General features: G+C 44.3%; 1 protein-coding gene across 3 annotated transcripts in view; it reads left to right on the top strand.

Annotated features, from left to right (window-relative positions):
- The window catches only part of DNAH1 (dynein axonemal heavy chain 1), a 73,671-nt gene that overhangs the window by 11,016 nt on the left and 40,401 nt on the right, over window positions 1-22,254 (top strand). For 2 of the 3 annotated variants that reach the window (XM_027727466.2, XM_027727495.2), the window contains exons 8-26: window positions 310-562; window positions 1,811-1,968; window positions 2,800-3,011; window positions 4,254-4,543; window positions 5,543-5,693; window positions 6,262-6,455; window positions 7,452-7,677; window positions 8,320-8,439; window positions 9,230-9,312; window positions 10,715-10,856; window positions 11,956-12,111; window positions 13,079-13,277; window positions 15,160-15,413; window positions 16,312-16,524; window positions 18,164-18,328; window positions 19,028-19,149; window positions 19,722-19,827; window positions 20,933-21,112; window positions 21,974-22,114. In XM_027727466.2, coding sequence (XP_027583267.2) covers window positions 310-562; window positions 1,811-1,968; window positions 2,800-3,011; window positions 4,254-4,543; window positions 5,543-5,693; window positions 6,262-6,455; window positions 7,452-7,677; window positions 8,320-8,439; window positions 9,230-9,312; window positions 10,715-10,856; window positions 11,956-12,111; window positions 13,079-13,277; window positions 15,160-15,413; window positions 16,312-16,524; window positions 18,164-18,328; window positions 19,028-19,149; window positions 19,722-19,827; window positions 20,933-21,112; window positions 21,974-22,114 — 3,365 coding nt within the window. The remainder of the gene's footprint in view (window positions 1-309; window positions 563-1,810; window positions 1,969-2,799; window positions 3,012-4,253; window positions 4,544-5,542; window positions 5,694-6,261; window positions 6,456-7,451; window positions 7,678-8,319; window positions 8,440-9,229; window positions 9,313-10,714; window positions 10,857-11,955; window positions 12,112-13,078; window positions 13,278-15,159; window positions 15,414-16,311; window positions 16,525-18,163; window positions 18,329-19,027; window positions 19,150-19,721; window positions 19,828-20,932; window positions 21,113-21,973; window positions 22,115-22,254) is intronic. The other variant, XM_027727513.2, reaches the window with a different exon arrangement.

The raw sequence follows: 22,254 nt of genomic DNA, 5'->3' as shown, positions 1-22,254 counted from the left end.
TTCTTTTTAATCCATCTCCCATCTTTCCTCCCTTCTAGAAAAGTAAAATGTTGGTCTTTCTGGTCCCAATGCCATTTTGAAGGGGAATGTGGACAGATTAAGATGAAGCACCCCTCTCTTTGAAAGGTTTGAAGATACTGCTAACTCCATGCTACTTATCTCTTGCTGTCCTCAGCTCTGGTCCCTCATTTTGATCTCCAGTAAGCCAGCCCAATTATACTGTCTATCAAAAAGCTGCTGTAGCACTGCAGACCATTCTGAGTTTCGTTTTGCCTGCAGACTCTTGTAAGCTTTCCTTTCATTCCCCAGGAAGAGCTCCGTTGTTGCCGTGTCAGTACTGGGTGCCACGAGTTTGCCTGATGTTCCTGGCCGAGGATCCCCAGGTGTTCGCGGAGCGCGTGGCCGCGGCCGAAAGGCTGCGCAAGAAGACGCAGGGGCTGCTCATGTATCACTTGTATGTGGACTGCATGCCCACAGAGGGACTGCACAACATCAGCGAGAACAGCCTGCAGAGGATGAAGCTGTTGGCTATGCAAACACCCAAACTGAAGGATGAGAAGAGGTAAAGCGTCACGTCCATGTCTGGGGGCTCCGCCTTCAGTCCATAAACACTGTAGGACTTCATAGGGCTACAAAACAAGTGTCACTGGAGGCAGATCTTGAGCATCCAACTCGCAGAGCATGGATCTCATCTGCCTTCCAGCCTGTGCACGTGCACACCACTCTGTTGCCCAGAGTGTCATCAGAAGTAGGTAGGACAAGAGCCCCAGGGACACATGTACAGGGTGGGTGGTCTGTCAGTGTCCCCAGATGAAGTAGATTTCATGTGCAGATCCACCAAACCATGCTTACACCTGCAGTTAAGTGGCCTTCAACAGCAGGAAGGTTGGTAAAAATGGCATGGCTGACCTTGATGTCTCCCTGTGCTTTCAAAGAACAGATCAGTCATTGCTGTATTGATCTGCAGACCGCCAGTTGTCTCCAGAGACCTGACTGATGCCTGCTGGTGACTCTTGTACCTATTAACCTATTGCTAAAACAAATCAAAATAAGATATGCACGGGGAGAAGCAAACAGAACAGGAGATCTCCACCTGGATATAATCAAGTATCTCTTTGAGATGCAGTTCATAACAGGAAGGCATTTTAATGTCCCTGGGCTGATGAATCATGAGCCATTGGTGGTGTTGCTCGGAGTCAGCCGTGACTGATTGCCCTGCTCAGAGACAGGAAGGTGTGAAGGGCTGCATGGTCTGCCAGCCTGAACTAGAGAGTAGGAGAGTAATTAGTCTCTGTTTGTGAGCAGAAATATAGGGATAAAGAAAGTACTCTGCCTGCTTGAGGTGAAGGATGATGATTTCCCAAGGCAAACAGAGCGGGGTTTCAGCACTTATGCACATGTTCTGCCTGAGCAAACTGATGTCAAGAGGTGTTCAGCAGGAGGCAAATGAGAGGCCAGCTTGGATAGCCCAACTTTTCCAGAACTGCCAGCTAGCTTCCTCAGTTTTTGGTTAATTCTCCTCCCTTCTGTAATGCTTCTCCCCAGTGGAGATTTTGCTTTGACGTGAAAAGACACTTGAGAAGGCTGCTGTCCTAGTCCTTGATCCCCTCTTGCCGCTGTCATTAAAAGTCCAGTTGAAAGCTTTGCTGGCTGCTTGATTGTCTGCACAGCTCTCCTGATTTGGTCGGTAGTAGGGGAGCTTCTGGATTAGCAGATTCAGAAGGGAGATAATGATGGGTGGAGTTTGCAGTAAAGCTACATACTTTGCTCAAACACCATGGATTATCAGTGTTTCTGTGTCTTGTAACAGCATGTCAGACTGCATGTGCAACCTGGAGGAAGAAGTGAGATTAGAGTATAAACACACCATGAACAGGATCAGCTTTGACAAAGTTGTCAGTTCCAAACCTGAGATGTTTTCTTATGTCACCCTGCCAGACAAAGAGGAGAAGGAAATACCAGAGAAAGGTAGGGGACACAGTGAAGCAGTTTGAATTCAGTGTGGTTATGGGACCTCCTGTCTTTAACAGCAGTCGTAGTTTGCTGTAGGAACTCTCAGGTTCAGGGTAATGATTAGGGCTCATAAGGGGCAGCAGCAGGAGATTGTGAGACTTTTGAGTGTATCTCCTGTTTTTTAGGATATATTTGCATCTTCATGTTACCTCAGTATAACACATTACCACCCATCAGCTAAGCTGCAGTAACTCTGCGAGTGTACCTTTAGTGGCACCAAATGCTTGGCAGTGTGATTAGATCAACTGCCTTCTGCTTTGCACTGTGCTGAAGCTGACTGCCTTGCATCTGCTGTGCTCAGCTGGGGCACACCTCAGCTGTGAAAGAGGGCTCGGGCTCTTTTATAGTCCCAAACTGGAGGAAAAAAGGCAACAGTAAAAGATGGGGTGCCGTATTTTGTGCACTTCAAAGGCTGGAAGGCCTTGAGGTGGTTCACAAGTGGCAGCTTACAGATGAGGTGACTCAGCTGTGCCTTGAAGCCTCAGTGGGAAGATTCTTCAATTCCAGTATTGTTTCTCATGGAAACTTCATGAGCCAAAGCCTTGGGAAGGTCAAGCACTAAGACAGCCCCTCAACCCCTAATGGGAGGCTGCAGAAAATCTCTACTGCAGAGCAGAGACTCTCTTTTTTTATCTAGCTCTCTGCTGAAGCTGCTACGTGACAATGGCCTGTACATCAGTGCAGAGCCCTTTTCACAAATGCTGTCCCAAAGGGAGCTGTACTTACTCTAAAAACAGGAGCTGGAATGGCTGTTGCAGGCAATGACATTCTTTTCTTTGGTGCTAGGGCTCATCTGGATCCCAGACTACCCTTTTGGTAAACGACAAACGCGTTTCAGCTCTATCTCACTCCTGAGCAGGCCAGAAGTCATCCTTCTCCTGGCACAGGTGAAGGATGAGTGCAACAAGGTGGTTGCCATGTCTCTCTTTAACTCATCCATAACCAAACTTGTCTCTTTGGAGGAGTTTGAGGAGATCCAGACCCAGACCTTCACTCAGGTGAGCAGAGGAAGCATGAGGGGTGAACACATGGAGCAGCCATCAGTGCTGTCAGTGTGTATTAGGCAGATGCAGCAGCTGCAGATCTGTTCCTTGAAGTCTGATGAACTGTCAAAGGGGACATTGTGGCTGGGACAGGGGGGAATTTGCATATGCCTGTCAAATTGATTGGTATGTGGGGAGAATGGGCTGAAAGGGCCCTAGCCCCCTAGTTAGGATCAGCCAATGCTGACCATGCTCTTAGTCATGTGTTGAGCAAGTAGCCATATAAGGCTGCAGCCTCTCTCTCCTCCACCTGGTTTCCATGCAGATAACAGTCCTGGTTGGCACTCAAATGTTTCCTTTCTTTTTATTTCTTTTTCTTTATTTCCTCATCCATCCAGCTGCAAGGCACAAGATCCTTGATTCCTCCTGAAGCACTCATGGGGGTAGTGCTTTTCTACACTCTATGTTCTTTATGTACTTAATCAAATTGCTCTGCTTGCAATGCCAGCAGACAGAGTAGGACAAAAATTTGCAACTCCGTGGTAACTCTCACCAGAAGATCTTTGTGTCCTCTAATTGAGGGCAGCACATTGTACCCTGGCTGTGGCAACACAAGCAGGTTGCACAGGGTTGCACACTAAATCAGTGGCAGAGAACATGTGCTGGTCCTTCCCAGTCCCATGCTGTTTCAGCCAGGCACTGTTGTCATCCACTTGGTGACTAAGGTTCTTTTATTACACACAAACAGCAGCTGCCTGTGGAGCAGAAGTGACACTTGGTGGTATTTTAATAAATTAAAACACTGCAGACTGCTGCTACTGCCCTTGGCTTCTTCTGCTCTTTCTCCTCACTTGTCAAGAGAAGACAACATTCTGTCCTTTATTTGCTCATCATACTGTCTACACAACTTTTTGTAAGGGACCCTGACACAGGCAGCTCCAGGGATACTGTTCAATAGAAAAGAGAACAAAAAAGGATCGATGTATAAAAAGAAAGAATAGAGCACTCCCACTTTTTAATACCAGGCTTTCTTTTTGTGGGTCTTTTGTCAATGAAGGAGATGTATGACCAGGTTCAGATGCCACGTGTGTGTGCATGGGTTTGAGAGGTACTATTTAGCTGCCACAGCTCTGAGAGAACAGTTTTCTTTCATGCCAGAGAGGCCCAGCAGCCCCAGCTAGTAACTCACCTTGCCATACTGCTTTCCCATCAGCCCTTGGAGGGTTACTCATCTTGGTTTTTTTTTCTTTGCCCTAGGTTGAGACATTTCTCAAGGATACTTGGATTGATAACATAACGACTGCAATAAAGAGCAACCTTAGAGATGCAGACAAAGACTGGTTCAACTTGGAGCAGAGTGACTGGGATGCCTACCAGAGATCCAAACTGTATAAGCTGATGGAACTCATCAAATTCATGCTTCAGGACTCTCTGCGGTCTCTGGTCCAGAACTCACTGAGCAGCTTCACCCAGCTTTTGCTGGATGCTTGCCAGAGTGTCCTGCATTGTTCAAAGGACATGGAATGGGGAGATGACCTTGCCAACATGTAAGAAAGCAGGAAAAAAGAAGGGGTGGAAAGAACAAAACAGCCTAGTGCTATTGTCTTTCTATCTACTGTTCCACAAGTGCACTTTGCTCTGTATGAGGGCTTTAGGCTGAGCTCTTTCTCCCAGTCCTCCACCTGACACATTTGTTTGAGTATGGAAGAATGACACAGAGCTGCTCTGTTGGTACAGCTTTAAGGCTGCTGTTAGTGATATGGGACAGCCCATCAGAACCAAGGTCTGCTGCTTTGATGTACTGCTCTAAAGATCAGCCACCTCCAGCATTCTTGGGGGAGCAAATTATTACTGCTAGGTTTTTACTGGATGCCAGGAAAAAGAATACCAGGAGGTATTTCATTCTTGGATAAAACCTCAGAAGTAGGATCTGGCTTGGGATCTCCAAAGAATACCAAATTTAGGTTATCACAGTGCATAGAATTTTATTCCTTTGGGTATTGATTTGAGGATTTTTGTCCTTCATGGTATTAAAAAAGGAACATTTAGAAATGGAAAAACAGAAGAAAAAAAACAACAACAAAACCCTGCCACTCATATGAGGCCTTTTACCCTTAAATCAGTGGAAGTCTTGACACTGACTTCAGCTGATCCTGAGTCATGCTGGTCACATACAAGATTGGGTGATACTAATATAACTTCCAGAAGGTGCACTTTAGGAGTGTATTGGAGATACTGAATGTCTGGTTTGAAGAGCATCAGTAATTTTTCTGTAAAGCAGCACCAATTCGCAAGATAAGGTTTTGACTTCTGGGGAATCTGATATGTCATGATTGATGCTTCCTTCACTTTTGATAGAAAAGTGTTCTCAATGTCTTAAATTTAGAATGCAGTGTTTCATACCTTCATCTGCATGAGACAGTCCTCCTCTCCTCTGCTTTTCCTTCCTGTCCAGAAGGCATTTTAATAGCAGCACCAGAGCAATACAGTTGTATGCCATTGTCTCAAAAAGCATTCCTGTTCTTTCTTATCTCTTCCCACTGTAGGCCTCAAAGGAATCCACTCTTTACAACTGACCTTGTGCTAGACAGCAGTGGCATTGTCTTCAGCCCCTCTGTGGAGACCTTTGAGATGTCCCTCAGTTCTCTGTTCGACAAGGGAATCCTGGCAACTCACAGTGTCCCACAGCTGGAGCAGGTGAACTCTTCTGCATCAACAGTGATACAGCTGTGAATGTCTCAGTGCATTGCAGCTCAGCAGAGACACCCCTGAGCTTGTAGTGAGGGAGAGAGGCGCAGAAGTAGGTAGCTGGGAATGCAGTTAAATCAATTTGGGCACATCACTGTGCTAATGCAGTTCAATTCTGACAGGATTTCTTTAATCTCCCCAACCTTATAGCTCTTCTGTCTAGTTGCTATCTCTGCTTTGGTGCTGCAGGTTCTGTGGGCACATGTCCTAAGCAACCTGGTTCCCCTGAGTGCATGGCAGCTGAGAAAAGCAGATTTGTAAAGGAAATGCCACTGTTTTCAATGCTGTCAGTTTAATGCAGGTCTCTTCTGCATATTTATTCTTCTGCCTGTTACTGTCTCCCTAGATTCTCCTTCTTTGGGGAGTGGGGGCAACATAAAAGTCATAAAACAATTCCTGACACAATGCAGGATTGCAGGAGTTCCCAAGGGGGCCACCAGTGTTTGTCATGCCCCTCTGCTGAGGAGGCACAGTTAGCTCTGCTAGTTCTGAAAGACCTCTATCCTTCCTCTTCCAGTGTGTGTTGGAGAACATGGATATCACAGGCACACCCTTGCTGGAATCAGTGGGTTTGCATGAACCAGAAGTGGAAGAGCTACGTGAGGCTCTGCAGACTGCCATCCAAAAGACACAGATCCCTCTCCAAGCCTACGGCAAGAGATATGAGAAGTTCTTAGAGATAAATAACAATGATATCCAGTACTTCCTAAAGTAAGTGGCTTCTGACAAAGCACCTCTGCCCCAAATGGCAAGCCTTTGCAGAAGCTGTTGTGTGGATGGGTTGTTGTGTGTTGTGTGAGACATGGGACCTGTTCTGAGACCGCGTGCCTCATATGTGAGATCAGGCATCCATCAGAGGCAGATTCCAGCCATGGGTGATGGTCCATGCTTTTAGAGGACATTGGTGGTGGCAGTGAGAATTTCTTCCTGCCTCTGACAGCAGTCACATTCCTGTCATGTTTGTCAGTGTAACTGGAGATATTAATGGCCCTAAAAATGAATCATCCTGCTTGAGAATCCAGTTAGCATACCTGACCCTGACCTCCTTCATATAGTGTCTGTTCAGGCTGATAGCTTTCTGTAGACAGTAATGTTTTCTTTTGTTTCAACCCATTGTTTTCACTGCCAAAACTCTTTGCACCTATGCTGTCCTTTAGCCTCTGTTACTTTAAAGGACTTCTATTTGGGTGTCACGTTTTCTCCAAACAGTGGGAATGAAGCCCTTTTTCTTTTGTTGTTCCAGCTTAATCAATTTACAAATCCTATCTGACAAATTTCTGTCTCTTCCCAGAACATGCTGAAGTACCTACCCTCCCCTGAGGTGCTTCCTGATCTTGCCCTGTTTACACCAGTGCTTTTATTTTGTTTCTCCCTCTCTTCTTGCCCTACTTCCTCTTTTGTCTCTTTCTTTTACTCCCTTTCTACAGCTAAAATATTTTGTGTTGTTATTCCATTCCACAGCTATTGTGCTCTAAAACTCATTACAGATTTGAGTCTGTCCCTTCCCTTGCTCCCCAATAATGTTCCTCAGAAGACATTGGCACCTTCTCAGTCTATGCTTGCAGATGGTTGTAAAAATTCAAGTAGATTAATTTAATGCCTTGATCCTTTGTGTAGACACATCTGGACATCCTACAAACAGTCTGGATGCTCAAATATTGTTAAGGTGTACATTATCATTTTTTTTATTGATGTTTTTATTTACAGAGACTATGAAGAGCAATTTCCACCTGCTCAGGAGGTGATGAGAATAGTAAGCAAGTACTTGTCTGAAAAGGAGAACATGGACAACGTTCTCCCTAGTTCTGTTATCATTGGTCCCTTCCATGTCAGGATAGGATATATTAGGCAAAATCTGTCTGGAAAATACAAAGTGCTTGCCACTGCTGTGTTGGACATGCTGGCTAAAAACCTCCATTTGAAGGTGCAGAGTGTAAGTTACTTGGTTCAGCAGATTATCTGTCTGCGTCTTGTCTTGTCCTTCTGCTTTTGAAGTCGCTGTGTTTTTGTGAAATGGACAAAAGACAGCACCGAAGGCCACATTAATGAGGATATTTTAAAGATCACATTGGAGTGAATATTTAAAATTAAAACTAGAGGGGAGATATGCATACTCAACCAAATCAAGTATTAAATATACTCAGTAGATTACGTGCCTGAAACCTGTAGCTCTTGAGAAGAAATTCTTCAAGACCTTGCCATCTTATAAAATGTGCTGGTAGATTGAAAAGGTCTGTCTAGTAGACAACTGGAAGGTCCTTCTGCTTGCTCTGAGGATAACTGGAATATAGACAATTGCATCTGCCAGCCAGTTGTCTAAATCTGTTATTGTCATCATTTCCACTATACACCTGCAGTTCCTCTTCCTCTTTTTTTGACAGTTTCATTCCATTTGAGCTCAAATGAGATGGATGGAGAAAGACTGTGAAAAAGAAAAAGACAGAGCAGGGCTATGTACTATGCACTTAGACCACCTGCAATATGGGAAGTGGGTGGGTCACGGCAGGTTTTCCAGTTTGTTTATTAGCCATTAGTGACTTTTTGGTGGTCTTTTCTCCACTGTGTCCTCCTGCAGATCTGTGATGCATATGAGACCGTCAGCAGGAAAATTCATGAGAAACCAAAGACTATCGAGGAGCTGACGGAGCTGCGTGACTGGATGAAGGGAATCCCTGAGCAGCTGGCTGTGCAGGAGGTAGGACACGCTCTCATTTGGACTTGGATACCAAGGGAAGTGAGGAGGAAGTTTGTCATTGCAATGTGTGGTGTCTCAAAAGCAGAACTTCAGTTTTTTTACTTGAATGTCTTTGCGTGTAATGCCACGAGATTCCTGGCTTTGTATTTTTATAATTCCTAAGACTTGTATTTTTAAATACACGTCATGAATTTAAATATCTTTGCAAAACAAAATAGCAGTTAAAAATCTTGCTTAAAATACCTATGTGTACATTTTGCTGCCTTCATGATCCATTCTGCATTTGTGTACTGAATAGCTGTCGTTTAAAAATGAATGCTATTTTCAAGAAAATCTTTCTGTTACCCAATGTTTATATTGCTGTTAGTGTATTTCTTCTAATAGGACATTCTAGTACTGAGTTATTTCAAAGTTATTTGAAGCATAGGTCTTTTCCCAGCTGAACAAATGGGGAACAAAGGCATCAAGCTGTAAGCTGACTTGTCTATGCCAAGGAGAGAACCTGGAGGATAACCCAAAACGCTCAATTTCTGTCCAGCACTTTATCCACTAAGTCACACGTCTTTTCATTCACATAGAACAGAGGGTGATGATGGTGTGATCATTCGCAGAACAAGGGGTTTAAATCCATTCCCACTGTTCACATAGCACAGAAGCAGCCCACATCACATTAAGCTTGTGTGACTAATGCTCTTCAAAGGCACCTCATGGAAATGAGGTGCACACTAGAGTTGGAATCAGCATGGTCTAAAGGTGTATACTTTTTGTCTCTTTCTCTCACCCTGTGCAGCAACTGATTCATGAAGTCATGGAAGATTACAAGGTCATGGAGGAATTCCTTTACAATCTCACTGAAGAAGATTTCAGTGACAAGTGAGCACAAGGCATTTCTCCCACTGTCGAAGTGGGACTGCAGCAATTACCATTCTCAGTGCTTCAGGGGCCATGTGTCTATCAAGGGCTCCTGCAGAACTTTTAAGTGTCTCTCAGGCTATATGAGCACTGAATTCTTGAAATGAAGTTCGTAGACAAGAAGTGTGAGTTCATGTTGCCTTCTGGCCTGGGGCAAGGCAAACCGGTAGCTATTAACCTGTTTAGCATAGTAAAGCCCCTTTCTCTTGGTGGGGTTCTTTTAGAGGGTTTTTTTGAGACATTTGCAAGGTCTCAAAGTGCACATTTTAGTCTGTGTCTGAAACTAAATGAACACTTCCAAGATAGGAACACTCCCATAGTTTTCTTAAGAGTAGAAAGGAACTTGTACCCTTATTATTACTGCACTTCTTCTCTGTAAGATGTTTTTAGAACCTGTGCCAAGCTGTCCTAGGGCTGAGCTGCTTTTCCTGCAGCTTCTGTGGGGTTTTTGGCCTTTGCACCCCATGTTTCTAGTTTCAGGAGCACTCTGCAGAAACTCACTCAGGTTGTAGACACACTGGACCAAGTACATGTCATATGAGAAGTACTTCCAGGGCTGAGCAGACTTTAGAAGCCTCGTGGCTGTGTTTGTGAGCTGACTCTGCTACTGAGGCACAGTCAAGACCCATTCTGAGTAATAAAAAAAAGAGGAGACCTAGGAGATGGCTGATCCCCAGGTTCTGGGAGGGGTGTGACCCCGAGTGTAGTGCTGCAAAAGTTGCACCTGGCATTGCACGCAGGCTGAGGAATCCAAATGGAGTCAGTAATGGGTGTGCTGAGGCTGAGCAAAACCTACCATGGCTAAGCAGCCACTTTATACAGCCTTTCCTGGATCTACAACACTCTCCTCAGGGCACTCTGCAAAAGCCTTGCTATCCAGGGCTTCCCTGTATCTGGGTTACCCTGGCCCCTCACTGCCCTGCTTAACAGGAGACTGGCTTTTTCAGTAGCCCTGAAAAGCCATAAGCCAAGACTCTGACCCCATTTTCTTCAGTTCCTTGTGAAAACATTCAAAGACAGACATTCCCTCTGGATGCCAACTGTTATTTTGCTGTCTCCTAGCTTTTCAGCAATGTAGTGGATTTGTTCCTTTTAAAAGGGCCCTCCACTTCTCCCCAGCCCTCTCCAGCTGAATAGCCTAGTCACAAGGACTGCATATCAACAAGACAAGCTGGAAAAAAATGTTTTGTTGAAAACACATGTGTTTCTGTTGTTGTAAAGCTTCCTTGTTTGGTGGGATTTGGCTTTCTCATTCTGTTATTTTCAGCATTTCAAACATATGCTCAAAAAGTTTCTCTTTCTCCTCTTTTTTTTCTTTTTTTTTTCCTTTTTCTGTTTATTTTCTTATATCACGTGAGTGCAGGTGGGCTGCAAGTTACTGGCCAGTGAAAATGTCTATGGAAACAGAGGCCATTCGGCTCCAGCACGTGGAGGATGAAGAGAAATTTCGCAAAGCGCAGATCCAGGATCAGAATTCATTTCAAGGCAAACTGGATGAAATGCAGGTATTAAGCCCCTGACATGAACTGTCCGTAAAAGAGGGCCTTGAAGCTCTTGTGGTCAGGCAAGTGGGAAACTTTCAGATGAGTTTTTAGGTCAATGTACTGTTGGACCAAAAATTATCACACCCTCCCTGTTTGTTTGGGTTTTTTTGTTGGCTTTTGATTAAGAGTTTCATTTTTGTGTGAAAGACAATAATATGCAGAAATACTCATTTTTCAGTGGGAAGGTACTCATCGAGATACAATGTTCCAGTTCTTGGTGCTCGGGCAACACATGCACCTCCTTTTTCCTACTTGTGTACTCAGTTCCCTGCAGAGCATCTCCTACAAAGGGGGAAATCCAGCATTCAGCCATGGAACTCATCTTGTGGGAAAAAAACCTGAAATAATTGCAGAGTTTTGGAGCTGAGATACCTCTGGTGTCTCTTAAACGGTCTGAATTTTATTTTTTCACCAGGAAGCATTAAATACAGGAAAAAAAAGCCATCTTAGAAAGATTGTAATCACTGAGCTAGAATATCTTGGAAATAGATTCCCAAAATGATAATACCCCAACACTGGATTAAAAAAAACCCCAATCCAACAAACAAACAAAATCCAAAGAAAGAAGAAACCAAACCCACACAAAACACTGAAGCAAAATCTAAACCAAACAAACAAATCCAACCCACCAAAACAAAACAAAAATTATTAGGGAAGTTCTAGACATATGTTGTTAAACAATTCTTGAATAGAAACTGAGTGACCAGTAGAGCTATCATTTGCACTTTACTGATTCTGATGACAGATAGCTAATAACAGTATAAATTCAATATCAAGAAATTTGGCACAGACTTATTGCTCCTATTCCTTGGGGATCATCTGTTGTCACAAAGACGAAAAGCAGCTGGTCACCACATTTACACTTTCATCCACCTGACCAGTGGTGTTTAGACCACTTTCATCATGGTCTAAACAGAATTGGAATTGGTTTGGTGGAGGTGAAATTTTGAGCATAAAAATCTTGCCTTTGAATGAAACAAAGAGACACCAGGAAGCTGAGATCTCTAGAGGCAGCACTCAGCTTCAGAGCCCCATCTTATGCCTGCCTTTTCTCTTCCAGCTGACTGTAGGTGGATTTTCCATCCAGTCAGATGTTAACCAAGCTCATGAGTTTGCTGAATATGCAAGGGATGTCCGGAAGCAGCTGAAGGAGCTTCAGGATTTGGCAGTTCTGTACAACAACAGGGAAAGACTCTTTGGCATCAAAGTTACCGATGTAAGTGTCAGGTCCTGTACCTGCAGGACTCCAGTCTTTGTTGGCATTTTAGGTGGTAGGTAGAGCAAATAATGAGACGTAGTTCCTCAGGAAGGAATCCTTCATGCTGGTTTGGTTTATCTGGTGACCTGCTTCTCAGTCCTGTAGAATGACCATGCTGTGCTGCAGAAGTGCTGATCCCAGGAGAATGTGGAAGGCTGCTCAGGGCCTGATATTACCACTTCTGTGAGAGACTTGGGTGCCCACACTGAGATCTGAGGGATGGTGATGAGGAGGAATTGGTTGGGGAAGGTCTTGAAGCAGCAGTTAAGATGCATCCATTTCTGTAAGGCTGTTGCTTCAGGTCTATGGGTGTGAATGCGAGTGGTTGCACGGTGGGTGCTGGCAGCTGGCTGGGCTCGGAGCGTGGTGTTCTCTTAAGGCAACAGTTTATATAGTTGCAAACACTCAATTTTGCTTGTAGCTGCTCAGCTGCCAATGAGTCATTGTCATCCACATCCAGCCTAGTCTGGCTACAGACCAAAAGTGGAGTTCACGTGATCTTTTCCTACCCCTCAGTCTGTGGTTACTTCTCCTTCACTGTAAGGAGACAAGTTTTGATATGGTTGTGCAGTGTGTGCTTTCACTGACTGTGTATGGCCTGCCCATCAAAATATCTTCATTCTGCAGGAGAATATTTGTAGAGGCAAGTGGAGGGAGTGCTTTCCATGCCACATACATTGTGCAGGCACAGCTCCACTGGATGCATTTTGTCCTGATTTTGTCAAGCCCAGCTCTGCTGGTTGCTCTCCCTTGGAATATATATTGTTGTCCCAGGAGAAGGTAGTCTGATATATCCTCTTGAAGTACAGTGTTGGCTTCAGATTCAAAAAAAGAGTTGGGCTTTTTTTGGCCTTTTGACACAAAATCTGTCATCTAGAGGTGTATATACTTGTTGCTTATGCCTTTTCTTTCTCTCTTTCCAAAGTATGGTGTGGTGTCCAAGATGACTAAGGAATTCCAGCCATATTATGATCTCTGGACTACAGTGTCAGACTGGATGAATTGGAACGAGAGCTGGATGAATGATTCTCTTGTTAAAATTGAGGCTGAGGAGCTAGAAAAGAATGTCAATGACTCTCTTAAGACAATGCAGAGATGCGTGAAGCAGTTCAAGGATTCACCAGGTAGACACACAGTCTGGGGAAAGGAAGTTGGTGCATAATGGCATTTTGAGGTGAGGCATGTCATGGAGTGCTCTGAACAGGGATTGTCAAGATGTCACATGTGTGTATTAGAGACAGCTGAGAAAATGATGCTAGCAAAGTTATTTTCCACTTTTTTTTCCCTGAAATAGTGATGATTCACATCTAGATGCTAGTTAGCTGCTTGAAGTACCAATTTGGCGTGGAAACTACCAGGCTGCAAATCCCTTTTATACCTAATTCCCAAGACGATACTGAAATAAAAGCCACCCTCTGATGTTGCAGTTAGTATTTACTCATATATATAAAGAGAAATAATCCTGGCTAGTCACAGAGAATTACTATATAGCCCACTGGCTAGACATGTGGGTTTAAGCCCTTACGCAAGTCAGGCAGCGAGGGAACTTGAATCTGCGTCTTCCAGGTGCTGTTTTCTTGGCCAATCCTAATTTCTCTATGGCCAATGAATTTAATGGAAAGCCAGAAGAGGTCTTGATTTTGTTATGAATAAAACGAAATTGCAGAATCTGGAAATGATCTGTGGAATATAATAAAAATTTTCCTTCTTGCCTGAACGTGTATGAGGTTTAGATGATTGCACCCAGCCCTTGCAATTCACATGAAGGTCTTTTAACCATTTCTCCTAATAAAGCTGGAATTGAGACTTCAGTTGTAGCTTAACTTCCCATTCCCTGATTCTCAGAGATATGTTGGTCATTCTTTAGAGCTGATTCTAAAAATCTCCTGCCAGATGGCTTAGATTGAAATATACTTTGCTGTGGGTGATTTTTGATTCATCCTTTTTAACTTGAACTTGCTCTTAAACAATGCCATGAATCAGCCCCAATGGAGGAGGTGATGAGTGGATGCATGAGTAACTATGAATCATTATGATAAACAGAAATACTAAGAATACCTGCTCGTATTCATTGCAATATCCCCTGGCACCTGGAAATATATATGTTTTGTCCTTGAATCTGCCTCGACTTTGGATACACCCATCAGAGAGTGTGTGGCAGTCACATCCTTGCTGTGAGTGTGCAGTGCAGCCACTCAGGGCTCAGTCAAAGGAGGCACATGCTGTAGCCACATTTTGAAAGGGAAGCCAGTCCCGTGTGCTTTGCCTACCTGTTGCTTTACTCACAGTAGCATGAGCTGGAAAAAGGGCAGGATATGAACACTGAGGAGACAGGGTTTTCCAGGATGCCCCCGAAGAGAAAAGCCTATTCCTTCACTTTGTCCTTCCTATGAGGCAGAAGTACATTTGTCCCTAGCATGGCTATAGGCAGGCAGGGTCTCTCCTGCATGCTTCCCATTTCCAGAGCTGGCTGGGATCCCAGCCTGCCTCTAGCTCCTAGATACAGTGTCCATCTTCTATGGAGGAGGGACTGAGCTGGGGTGTGAGATAACTTACAATGTAGCCTTGTTAAGAAGTAAATGTCTTGGAATGATGACCAAAGCTTCTAAAATACCTTCTGGCAGATGAGGCTTCATCAGGATTGAGCCCATATCAAGGAGTTAATTTGTTTACTTCTTGTCCTCTGGTGAGCTCAAGCCTAAGTCACACTTCTGCTTAGCATGGCTTTTGGCTGATAGGCAGATCTGCTTCTGGGAGTGGACTTGAATCCTGCCTTAGTGGCCATATAGAGAGATCCTTCATATCCTCATTACTTCGACCTGCATTTTCCAGTGCTCTCTCCTGCTGCTTATCTACCCCATACCATGTGACTACACGCACATCAGGCTTTAGACAACTTCTAGAAATTCCTTAAGGCAACTTCCTCACCCAGTGTTTTTGCTGATGTTGTTCTCTTTTTCCCCCTGCAAGACTTTGCTGATGTTGTTCTCTTTTCCCCCCTGCAAGACTGCCAGGGTGTCGCAATGAGCTTTCGAGACAAGATTGAAGAATTCAAACAATACGTCCCCTTAATTCAAGGGCTGCGCAATCCTGGTATGAGAGAGCGGCACTGGGAGATGCTGTCGAACAAAATTAGCCCCGATGTCAAGCTGGAACCCACTCTGACTCTTGGTCGCTGCTTGGAGCTGAACCTGCCGGACCACATTGAGAACATTCTCAAAGTGGCTGAGACAGCCAGCAAGGAATACGCCATCGAAAATGTGAGCAGAGAGGACTTGCTGTATCTTTGGTTGCTTCTCAAATATGCTTCTGCTGAGCAGGCAGTTGTTGTCTTGGGTGGTGTTCCTGTTGTCCCAGAGACACATTCTGCAGCACAAGTGAAAAGGTTGCTGCCCTTACAGAGGGAAGCAATGGCCACACAACTGAGTTCACACACTAGACGAACATATTCCACCTTGTGTAGAATTTCAGTTGTAGCATAACAGCACTGCCTGATGGTTATGCTGATCCACTGCTCAGGTCTCACTCCTCACTTTGGGATTAGTGACTGGTTATGTTAAAATAAATTGACTGTCTGCATTCTACCATTCAAATGTTATGTCAAGGGGATTAGCTAGGACTGGAAACAGAGATGGCTAATCCTTTAAACCAGTAAACCAGTGCAGGAAAAACTTGCTGGCTCTGGAGACTCACAAGTTAAATAGTCTGAAAGTCTATCAGTTCACCAGTTCATACGCGATCTAAGATGGTCTTGATTAAAAGTCATGACCTTGTGGCAGCTCTTGTTCCCTGAAATCTCAGGTGAGTTCCCCATGGATATTTCCCCCTTTGACAAAGCCATCATTAACTGTAGTCTTTAACAGGCCCTTTGCTGGCAGCCTCTGTGCAGCTCATAGCATAAATGAGCCTGAAGGTGAAATTGCCATTTTTTTCCCTCAAGATGTTCCTTTCAGCACAGGTGTTGAATCTATGGGAAAAGCAGAGGAAATGTGCTGTTGCTGAGTGTATCATGCATTAAATACACAGCTGTAGTTTCTAGTGGAATCCAGGAGTGAAAATCTGTCATTTCCTAGAGAAGGGCATTAAGAGAGTTGTGGAAGCTGGGATAACCATTGCATGTTGTATCTGAAAATTAAATTCTTTGTCCCTCTGTTTCAGTCACTCAACAAGATAGAGAGTGAATGGAAATCAGTTGTGTTTGGTGTGATGCTTTACAAAGAAACAAAAACCTATATTCTGAAAAGCACCGATGACATTTCTCAGCTCCTGGATGATCATATTGTCCTGGTTCAGAGCATGTCCTTCTCACCCTTCAAGAAACCTTTTGAGGAAAGGATGAATGAATGGGAAAATAAGCTGAAGATGACACAGGTATTGGTTTCTTACCCACACACATGTGGTGAAGGCAGGCAGCTGGGCTCTGCTGCCATGCTGGGACATGGACACTGTGCAGTTGCTGCTGGGGAGCTGGAAGGACAGCTATTGAGAGAGTATCAGTCTTTAGGGAGGAATAGGGCCTTTCAAAGCCCTCTGACTCTAGTAAAATAATGCAGCTCTTTTGCTGCCTATTGCAATATGTTTGGTGGGGCCGGAACTCTCCCATTGCTGTAAATAGTCTTACTGGTGTCTCTAATCATACTATACTAATGGACCTCACAGATTCTTACAAACTCTGTGAAATCCATGCTATCATTCACATCTCAGTGTAGGAAAGCACATGAAAGACTACTTTTAAGCAGCATCTGGCAGACTGTGCCAGCGTGTGTTCCTCAAACCAGCAGCACCCAGCAGGACTCTGACAGCAAAATAGTATTGGTGCAGGAGAAAAATTCCAGTACAAGTGTCTGGCTGGAGAACTGTGTAAATGTTGGTGTTTGATGCACAGCTGTATTGCTGTCTGTTATTCATATCTACCTTATTCTGTCGATTGGTGCTTACCATCTGTGTGTGCCTGGGCCACTGCTGCAGTGCTCATGAGGATACATGCTGCTCCAAGCCCCATGGCAGTAGGTGACATGGGGAAATTCAGTTACTTAATGTGTGGTTTTGGCAGTGATGGTGTACAGGTTTTCACGCTGCCTTTCCTACCCCTTCTTTTGATTGTGTCACTAAAGGCCCATAAATCCACCTCTGGGAAGGGGTTTGCCAGGGTTAGCTGATGGAGTATGAAAAACATTGTTGTCTGTAGTCCTGGAAAACTCCAGCTCTTGCTAGGTCAGGTGGACTGTAGATAGCACCATGTGTCTAAGGCAGTCTGAAAAGGAGCCAAACACTTTTCAGTTGCTTTGCAATGTTGGGCAAGTTCCCCAGGCTGTCCAATCTCCTGTAAATGGACAAGGAGGATGTTCTTCAAACCTAATTCTCTTGCTCCTTTGAATGCCTGACAAACAGGGTTTCCTGCCTGGTGTTTAACTTAAATATTTAGCTTTTCATTCATTCTCTTAATTCAGAGAGTTGTTTGAAGATCTTGTGATGGATTATTCTGTAGGCAAGGCTGGGGCTGAGGTACCTCAGGCAGGAGAGAGGATATGACAGAATTGCAGTCTGGCATCTTTTATTTGTCATTCTTCTTCCCCCAAAAAAACCTCTTTCCACAGAATAAAATTCCCATTTTACTCTGTGCTCACATTGTACCAGCTTCTGTAAAAAAAACAGAAATACCAGTCACAGAAATTTGACCTGGCACCACAGAGTCCCTTTGAACTTTAGTATTGGCTTACACATATTTCTAAACTATCCCCAATAAACTAGTGGGTATTAATTCTAATGCCTGCTGAGAACTGTTATCAGTGGGGATTGCTAGGAAGTTGTTAATTATTTGGTAGGGAAATTCCAACTCCTGACCCTGCAGGTAGATTTTAGAATTGTGGAAGGTCTAATGCAGCATCACCTCTTTTTTCTTTTTTTTCTTGCTTGTTTTTTTAAACTCATTCTGGTACACAGTTTGAGTGGTTTTGTTGAACAGGTTTATAGCATGGGGTTCTGATGTGCTCTTCTTGCTTCCCACTAGGATGTCCTAGAGGAATGGCTGAACTGTCAGCGCTCTTGGCTCTACTTGGAGCCAATCTTTAGCTCAGAGGACATCAAAAGACAGCTCCCAGTGGAAAGCAAGCGCTACCAGACTGTGGATAAGGATTGGAGGAAGATCATGAAGAATGCTAATGAAAACCCTGAGGTATGTGCCTTGATGAAGGCCAGTGCAGGTCTCCCAAACTCCTTGGAGCTGTGCTCTCAGAAGGACTGTGTCTTTGAGTCGTTGTTTTTGTAATGGTGTGGACATGAGCAGTGCTGTATTAACTGTGCAGCCTTGCCCGGGGCATTGTGCTGGGTTTCTTCTCTTTGAACTTGACCTTTTGTTCTGGTGTAAGAATGGACAGAGTCGTTCTCTGTAATGCCTTGCACCAAACTCTGCACCCCATCAGATTCCTCCTCCTCAACACACAGCCCCCCTGCCTCCTATGACTCCTGTAACCAGCCCTGCTATGGTTGTAAGCCATAAGGTAACTCCCTCAATTCCTCCCCAAGACTGACTCTGTGAGTTTTTTAGAACCATTGTTTTTGTGTCCTGGTAGCAGTGCTCTGCTCTCTTCTGTTCTCCAGTCTCCACTTCCCAGGACTCCATCACCACTTGTACTCCATATTACAAGTGTTGGTGTTTAGGGGAACCCAGAAATGTGCTTGTCACATCCACAAGAGCTGTTTCCCCTCCTTACCCACAAAGCTTACACCTCTCCAGACCCCTGTGAAAGTGTTCCTGTGTGTGAGTCATTTAAATCCTATCAGTAACATCAGTGGGCAACCCAATTATCTCCACTGCCTTATCTCCCACATGCTTAGAATACTGATGCTTCCTCTGTTCTCCATTCTGTTATAGGTGATTTCTTTGTGCCCTGATCCAGTGCTACTAGAGAAGCTGCAAAACGCTAACAAACTACTCGAACTCGTGCAGAAAGGGCTGAGTGAATATCTGGAGACGAAGAGAGGTGCTTTTCCCAGGTAACCCCAAATTTCAGTGGGCTGGATTCAGAAAATATGAAAGGAGAGGCTCACTCCACTCTGCCAAGAAAAAGCAAAACCATCTAAGCTTAGGATATATTCATGAGGCTGCAAAACATAAGCAGGGCTGTGCCTTTCAATGCTGCCATCTGATGGGGAGAAAACAGGCACACACAAATGTGGTGAGTTAAGGGCAGTCTGGTAGCACCGCTGCATATCTGTGCCTCACGATTTGTGTAGAAAAGGGGGAGTAAAATGAACACCTCTGGGTAACTTTGTCTCTTATTCCTGAAGGAATACTTCTACTCTTTGATACTTGTTTAAACCCTCTTTGATACTTGTTTAAACCCTCTGCTTGGGAATAACTGACTTATGCAGAGGGAGAAGTCTGTCTCTACAGGAAGGGAGATGTCTGGACTGTGGCTGCTCATCTCCTAAACAAATACAAGGAGACCAGCGAGCAGTCAGAAAAAGTGTCTTTAGCAAAAGGCTTGTTCCCCAGCTTGCCAGGACTTAGCCCCTGATGCTGCAGTAAAGAGAGCCTCTCGTCATGCCTGTCTCTGTGTTTGTAGGTTCTACTTCCTTTCGGATGATGAGCTGCTGGAAATACTGTCTCAGACAAAAGACCCCACTGCTGTACAACCTCACCTCCACAAATGCTTCGAGAACATTGCACAGGTAGGCAAACCAAGCATGCCAGTGGCTTGGCCCACCTTTGGAGTGCTGGTGTCACGGGAACTTGGAGGTGTTCTGAGGTCTGGAGCAGTGTTCACATTCTGCTGTTTGGAGATGTGTCTCCTGGGAATCTGTAACTGTACATAGGCATTGCCAGGTGCTGCCTCTCTTGGAATGGGATTCAATCAACCTCACTTTAGATATTTCAAAGCCAGACTTCTGCCTGTGAACTGGGCATCCTTGGTTGTCCTTCAGAAAATGGGAGTAAAATAGGCATCTGCCAAGGGCGACTTGGAGAAATCCACTTAGATATCCATCTCAGGAAGAGAGGGCACTCCCTTTGGAGATGTCTGTCCATCTCACCATGGAGGCCAAGAGAAATAGCTCTGACTTAGCTGTCTACTTTCAGGCACCTTGTTAGGATGGAATCCCACTCTTGCTGACAGCCTCAGAAGGGACAAGGAGTAAACAAGCCTGAACTGAATTTAGTTTCTGCCTTCACCCCTACTAGGAGCTGGAGTTAACCTGGCTATTTTTCCTCTTTGTTATTCCTAATAGACTTCAGACTCCATAGCTAGTCACAGCTCGCACCACCACAATACTCAGACGGTAAAACCAATCTCCTAGTCATTAGTTTGGAAAAATAGAAAGGAAATTGAACTGGAAACCTGGTGCAAAGCCATTGGAATAAATAAGGGGACTTTCAGTGATATGCTGGGGCACCGGAGAAGCTGTTAAAGTTTTAGTCTTAAAAGCAGGCACTGTGACCTCAAGGGAAATGATTTGAATCTACAGAATTGAACAGGAGTCAAGGGTTTGAATCCTAGACAGGCAATGAGAAATGTTCATCCTACCTATAATTTGATTTGCTTCACTCAAGTTAAACCAGCGATGTGAATCTCTTGTTTTCATACAATCATCTTCCATTATTTGGAGAGGTCATTTTGCGCGTCTGTCGCACGCTTTTTTATCCCCACTGACAACCAAGTTTGGCACCAGGTTTATAATGAGCAAACACTGGTACAGCCTGGCTGTCCCCCAGGGGCAGGAAGGCAGGGACAGAACGGAAATCCTCCGCTCACATCTCATGTCGTGCTTCTTCCATTAGCTGAAGTTCCAGGAGGACCTACAGATCACGCACATGTACTCTGCTGATGGAGAAGAGGTGAAGCTGTTTACTCCCATCCATCCCTCTGAAAATGTGGAAGACTGGCTGCTGGAAGTGGAAAAATCTATGAAGGCCAGTGTACGGGACAACATAGAAAAATCAATTGGTGTCTATCCAGAGGTAAGAGTTTTATCACAGACCACCAGGTCTCTGATGTTTCCACGCTTGCCACAGAGGTCGCCAGTGATGGGGCTGATGAACTTGGAATATTCTACTAGAATATTCTCTTCTATTCTACTTTCAAAATACAGCCTTTAATCCAGTTATGTGTTGGTCAAGTGCAGAATGTGCAGCTGAGCAAGAAGCTCATGGTCCAGAAGAATGCAAATCCTGCTCACTCCCTCACAGCCACAAAATGCTTCCTATTAGCATAAAAACAACATTGTATGAATCCATATCTATTTGTCTCTCCAGATGGCTTCCTCTTTATAAGGATCTTCTCTTTCAGCTCTCATGTCTTACACAGTGTGTTAGGGGCTGGTAAAAGTAACAAAGGCAGTTGTTGGTTTCCACCAGTGCATCTTGGCTCTGGTTTCTGTGTAAAAGCTATGCTGGTATAAAGTCTGAATTTCTAATTGGTTAGGTCTAAGCAGGGAGAAAGGCTGAAAAACAAAAAGGCCTCAGATATTTCTGTTGTTCAGACTGAAAATTTGAAAGTAGGAAAGTTGGAATAGGCCAGAGGAGGGGAAACATTCTTTTCGGTCTTACAAGTTCCTGCTCTTCCCCTGCTCTGGGCTACTTGTAACAGGTTACTGCAGGTGGCACAGTGGAGAGGAGGTACCTGCTGTACCCAGTGCCTGAAGATTTTTTGACAGCAACAGGAGGGGAAAAAAGAAAAGGCTCTTACACAAGAACTCAGTTCTTATTTGTTAATCATGCATCTCAAACAGCAAGAGAACATAGAAATCAATCAATCTATCAATCAGTCATTGTCTTACAACCATTTTCCACCCTTTTTTCCCTATTTTTTTCTATTTTAAGACTCCACGTACTGCATGGGTCTTGCAATGGCCTGGCCAAGTGGTCATTGCTGGCTGCCAGATTTTCTGGACAAAGGAAGTGTCTGAAGCCTTGGAAGCTGGAGATTTGTCCGACAGGCTTTACCCACAGCTGAGTACTCAGGTATGAAAATGAATGAAAGGGTGAGATTTTGCCAGATGGTGACTTTTGAATCATCAGACCTTTGATAAGTTATAAATACAGTCAGAACCATACTGTGGGGAAAGAGAGACACAGTTTTGCATAGCACAGTTCAATTCAAA

The sequence above is a fragment of the Pipra filicauda genome, unplaced genomic scaffold (genome assembly GCF_003945595.2).
Source record: "Pipra filicauda isolate LSUMZ 115617 unplaced genomic scaffold, ASM394559v2 scaffold103_size3290846_pilon, whole genome shotgun sequence".
NCBI classification, from domain to species: domain Eukaryota; kingdom Metazoa; phylum Chordata; class Aves; order Passeriformes; family Pipridae; genus Pipra; species Pipra filicauda.
The sequence above is the reverse complement of the archived record's forward strand: the minus strand, read 5'-3'. Positions and strand labels throughout refer to the sequence as shown.